The sequence below is a fragment of the Hydra vulgaris genome, chromosome 06, assembly GCF_038396675.1.
Source record: "Hydra vulgaris chromosome 06, alternate assembly HydraT2T_AEP".
NCBI classification, from domain to species: domain Eukaryota; kingdom Metazoa; phylum Cnidaria; class Hydrozoa; order Anthoathecata; family Hydridae; genus Hydra; species Hydra vulgaris.
The window spans coordinates 2876501-2882500 of record NC_088925.1 but is presented as its reverse complement, the minus strand read 5'-3'; the positions used below and the strand labels follow the sequence as shown (position 1 = coordinate 2882500).

The 6000-nt window shown below is 26.4% G+C and overlaps 1 protein-coding gene across 18 annotated transcripts in view; it reads right to left on the bottom strand.

The window, feature by feature from the left end:
* Nucleotides 1–877: 877 nt before the first annotated feature.
* Nucleotides 878–6000, bottom strand: part of LOC101236961 (myosin-IIIb) — a 79248-nt gene continuing 74125 nt past the window's right edge. For all 18 annotated transcript variants that reach the window (XM_065798966.1, XM_065798969.1, XM_065798971.1 and 15 more), the window contains 4 exons: nt 5489–5564; nt 2099–2348; nt 1130–1930; nt 878–1014 (listed from right to left, as the gene is read on the bottom strand). In XM_065798966.1, coding sequence (XP_065655038.1) covers nt 943–1014; nt 1130–1930; nt 2099–2348; nt 5489–5564 — 1199 coding nt within the window. In that variant the 3' untranslated portion in view covers nt 878–942. The remainder of the gene's footprint in view (nt 1015–1129; nt 1931–2098; nt 2349–5488; nt 5565–6000) is intronic.

Below are 6000 nucleotides of genomic sequence, written 5' to 3'. Positions count from 1 at the left end.
TTTCTCATTAGCGGTTTGACAGGCTTTTATAAAGTTTGCGTTTTATAATAAAATTCGGACTTCGTGTAAAACAATTTTTTTTTTGCATTAAAAATATTATTGCTTTTATTCCACTTGCATAATTTAGTTAATATCGTGATTAAGTGCCAAAACTTTTTTATTGATAGTAACAGTAACAATATATATTTCAATATTTTTACTATAAAAAAAATAAAAAATGCTTTTTTTAACTTTTGAAAAGGACCCCTAAAAATGCTGTCCTTCTTCCCTCCTCCCCCCCAATCGATAGGTGCGGGGATCATAGCCACGGCTCCGATTATCTTTAATTTTGAGTTGAAAATCTGTACCTGAGTGCCAACTTGTCTTGACTTAAAAATTTTTAAATTTATGAACAAAATATAACTAAACTTATTATTAAATACATGATCTTTTTAATTTTAAATGTTAAAAAAAAATCTAATTTATAAATCTAATAAGTATAGTTTACTTAATATTTTTATTAAAAAGATCATATATTTAATAATAAGTTTAGTCATATTTTGTTTTTAAATTTAAATTTTTTTAAGTAAAGACAATTTGGCTCTCAGGTACAGAAATATTTAACTAAATAAGATGATCATTAGCAAAGAATCGACAGAGAGAAAAGCAAAAACAGTCACACAGAATCAGGTAAATCACAACTGTTGCGGACAGACTTTAGCGTTGATAAAAATGTCTTTGTAGATAAAAACTATTTTCTGACGTTGTTTTGTTAATATGAACATTTAACAAAAAATCTACTGGTTTTTAACTGCGATAATTCATTTTTCGGTAATTTAAATAATTAATCCTAAATTAACGTCATATAGAAAATAACTAAAAACGGAAAACTAATCGATAAATTTACATGTTTTCTTTTTTTTTGAATATATACATTATTTACAAAAATACTAAAAAAGAAAATTAATTTCTCCGCTCAAGAAGATCTTGAAGGCGTCCAGTTTTCTTTAACTTTAAATCTTGAAGTACACTATCCTAAAAACAAAATGTTTAAATTTTGTTTAAATTTATTGTATTTAAATTCAGAATAAGATAAATAAAGTTAAAAATAAAAAAATGTTAAAAAAAAGAAAAGAAAAGGTAAGCATACTTTTTCGAAACCATAGTTAAATCCATTTGGCCTCTTTGTTCTCGGGCGTTCAAAAACAACATCATCCGGTGGGCTAACAAAACGATTGAGTTTAGAAATGTTATTAAAATCAATCGGTCTTTGAACAAGACCAGGCAGAGGCATAGGTTTAAGGTCTCTAGGGGATTCTTCATAATCATCTTTTAGATAATTCTCATAATTATCTAGCATAGGCGATGAGTTTCTATAAAGTGGGGATGAAATGTTTATATTTTTACGCTGCTCTCTTTGATAAGGATTTATTTTACTATCGGATCTTTTATCAAAATTTGAGTATAAATAATTGTCTGAAATGTTTTTAAAATAATTGTCGGCATACTTTTGTTTTGGCGTCATGTTTGAGTGTACAATGGGTACTTCTATTGGAGTTTTTCTCGAAATTTCTTTAACATTAGATAATGCAACACCAGAAGCGTAATCGGGAACAAAAAATGGATTTGATGGCGTAACGTACTGACGCGAATTAACAAAATCTGAATTTTTCGAAGGACGGTCCTCAACATTCGGGGAGTCAAACGTTGAGATCTTTTTACGAAGTGTTCGTTGATCGTTATTAAGGTAGTTAAATGGTTTATGATCGTTTCTCGATAAATATTCACGCCGACTTTCTAATACACGATCGCGATAAGATAAAAATTTTTCAGTTTCTGGCGTTTTGTTTTCTTGAGCAGCAACGTATTTTTTGTTTGCAGAAATTTCTTCTTTAACTAGCTTGGTTTCAAAATTTCGTTCAACTTTTATGTCATTCCCTCGTGGAAAAAACTATCAAAAATATACTTTTAAATCAATTTAAATATTAATTATTAATCTAATTATTTAATTTAATTTAAATATTTTTGAATAAACTCTTAAAGATTTAAATCATTTAAATATTAAAAGTAAAAAAAAAATAATAATAAAAAGATAATGAAAACATATAAATAATCTTACCCATTCTGACTTTGTCTTAGGAGTAGTTCGTTGCTGACGACGCGGATAGTAATCTTCATTTATAGCGGCCTTATTCGGAGGAAGATGTTTACGAGGATTTCGGTTAGCCGGTTTTTTCTGAGCTCGTTTCTGTGGAATTGTTTCTTCTTTAATCTCTTCACGTTTTTTTGGTTTTTCAACTAAGCCTAGCATCGGTGCATTTTTGTAATCTTCTTGAACAACACCTTCAACTTCTTCTGCTAAATGTAGTCTAAAAAAAAATTAATATAACAAATTTACTATACAAAGTGCAGGTGCCAAATTGGTTAATGCGTTTTATAAGTCAATTATGAAACGTTGAGTAACAGATGACACAAAGCTAACAGATTATAAAGAAAGCTATAAAGAATGTCGAAACCATGCAGAAAGTAACGAGGCCACTAACTTATCTAAAAATTCTGATTTTCAGTTTTCATAGTCATCATTCAAATTTCGTAACATCAAACTGTTTTAACAAAAATTGATTACAATATATGCTCATTTATTTTATTTTTCAAACTTCTGTTAAAATGTTAAAAATTTTTTAAAATTGAATTAAAGAAACCAACAAAACATGAAGATCGTATTTTAAGTTTATTTAATTACTTTAAACTTTATTAAATATTGAACTTTAATTATTCTGCACATTTTTACACCTTTATTTTCATCAATTTTAACTATTTTTATTTTTACTTAAATCTTTATTTAGAATCTGCAATCTGACCGAATAAACATTTGGAACTTTAATACTTGTATGTATGTATGTATGTATGTATGTATGTATGTATGTATGTATGTATGTATGTATGTATGTATGTATATATATATATATATATATATAATATTAATAATGACTTTAAAATTTATTATTTTAGTTTCTCACTTTTTTAAAGTTTAAAAATAGAATAATAATAGATCAATTATATCAATTGTTTTTAACTTCATTTTCATCAATAGACTGGAGCTTGAATTTGAGCAAGGCTCTGAACAGGTTGGATATAATAAACTTTCAACCAGACACTATTTTGATTTAATGCTGAAGTTGTCTCATAATTTGCCCCATCCCATACCCTGAGTCGATGTAGCAGCACTCCACTGCGAGTCAGGCTATTTGTCAGTCGATTATGTACTGAAGCCCCTGGGAGCAGGTTATTTCAGTATGACATCACACTGTTCACTTAAATTAGCAGTATAAGATATAAATATATATATATATATATATATATATATATATATATATATACACACACACACACACACACACAATATTAATAATACTTTATGTATAATATAAAAACTAGAGTAACTAGTTATCAGCCAATACATGTAAGCCCATGCGTACTACTTTTTCAGTATTATTTCAATATCACTTTATGAAAGGCTAATTAGTGTGTGTGCAATACACTTGCACATTTCATTATAAAATCTTTGCTAGAAATGATTACCGGAAGTTATTCAAGCTAAGTAAATTCTTTTTTGGCAGAGTTATTCAGAACTTTAGATTCCTGCAGCCTGGTACAATGCATGAGGCAAGATTCATGGCTGATGCAATATATATTTTAACGATTCAGGTGACCAAAGTTACCCACCAGATAGTAACAGTGGACAAGTAGGAAAAGTTTAATGCGAATAGCAGCTCCAAGATCCGTGGCGGTGTTAAAAAACTCTTATGAGTTGAACAAATCTTTTTGCTCTAGGAAGTATAAAGATTTTAGAAACGCTCTAATAAAAAACTTAAAACTTCAAATGTCATTTAAATGAACAAATACTTGTTCTTGCATTAGTAGACAAAGTTCTGCCTGATATCAATAAGGTAGAAATAATAAAAAGCTTGCTCATCCATGTTAAACCAGAGATATTTGGACATGGTTTGCCCCAAAAGTTCCTAATATGGACAAAAATCTAACACTTCCTTGTTGATCTGTAAAGCTGAATCCTTTTCAACATTGTTGGTGTTTCCAATGAAGATGCTAATCAATTGATTAAGGGAGATTCTGGCTGCTAGAATGATTTGGAAAGCTACATAAAGTTTGTTTAACTCATAAAAAACATCCAAGCAACAAAAGAGAAATACTTGCTTCATTCACACTTTTCAAGTAAATCTGAAGACCAGAGACAAAATGTAATGTTGCAAGAGAAGAGGAAAAAAAAAAAAAAATCTAAAAAAGTTAAACAAAAATGTACAAAATAAGAATTGGATATATTGATGTTGTGTAACAACAATGATTTGTAATTGTCATTTTTTAATTAAAATCATTTTTTAGTAAATTATGAAAAAATACCCTTTTTTTCCAGACTATTGTTTTTAAACATATTTTTTGCTTTTAATATAGAGTTTATTTAAAAAGAAAATTTTCCATAAGAAACATAAAAATTGAAAAAAAAAAGTTTAATGTTACACACAACCTTTAGAGCTGAAATTTTAAACATAATCAATTTAATATAAATGGCAAAGGTTGCAAAGTATAGTGTCCCTGTATTTTGACCCTAGTTACAAAATGACACAGCCTGGTGTGTATGTGTGTATATAATGGATATAAATGACAAAGATTGCAAAGTATAGCGTTCCTAAATTTTGACTTTTTTTACAAAATGACACAGCCTAGTGTGTATGTGTGTATATATACACATGGGTGTGTGTAATATATACACACATATATGTATAATAATAATATAAACAATAATAATAATTATTTGAATTTAATACACATTTTCAATACTTAATTCTTTACTAATTTGTTTCATGCTTTTCAAAACTAACTTATTACAAAAACATAATAGTTGCAAAATTAGTTCAATAGAAAAACGTAATTAACAATATGAAATTAGTATTAATACAAAAAATAATGAATACAATACAAAACTAGTTAATTCAATACAAAACTTAACTTAACTTAAAACGTAATTGCAAACTGATTTAAAACCAGTGCTTGTGAAACTACTTGGTTTCTATAAAATTTGCTATTTCCACTAATATTTTTTTCTTTTTTCGACTTATATTTTACTTTTATTTCAGTTATATTCTTGCAACTATACTTTTTTCTATTTACTTTCCACTTTTATTATTTATATACAATAAATGTTTGATAATTAAAAAACTGTTAAAAAAATGATAAATCTTAGCCAATTGTAAACTCAACTTCTCTTTAAAGATTTCACAACCAATATAGACTTTTCTTAAAAAAAACACAACAACAAACAACAACTAACTTGCTTAAAAGCTAGTTGAAAAAAATTTAAAAGTTTAAAAGAAAGTCAAATTTCAGTTTTAAAAGTTTAAAAGAAAGTTGAATTTCAATTTTCAGAAAATTGAATTCCAGTTTGCCTAATAAACTAGTTTTTATGAACAAAAAAAAAACAAAAACACCAAACCTTGCTTGTCTATATTTCTGTCGCAAAGGATCACCAAAACCTTCAACCACAGCAATCATTCGATCTTTATGATCCACTAATATATAAAGATAATAAAAATGAAAATATTCATTTTCTTTTTCTTTTTTTTTTCTTTTAAAGTTTTTTAATTCAGTTTAAGTTTTTTAAATGTGAACCTGTTAACCATTTTTTATCATTACTTGTATATTTATAAATTTTTAACTTGTATTCTTTTAACTTTTTTTATTAAAACTTGTAAATTTTATATAAGATATACTATGAATAAAAAAATAATTTACTTCGATTTAAAAAAACTTTGCTCTCTGAAAAAAAAACAACTCAAAATTATCTAGGCATCTTAAAGATATTTCCGTAAAAATTTTTATAACTAATATTTATTTTATTCATAAATATTTTTTTTTATAACTAATATTTATTTTATTCATAAATATTTTTTTTTATAACTAATATTTATTTTATTCATAAATATTTATTTTCATAACTAATATTTA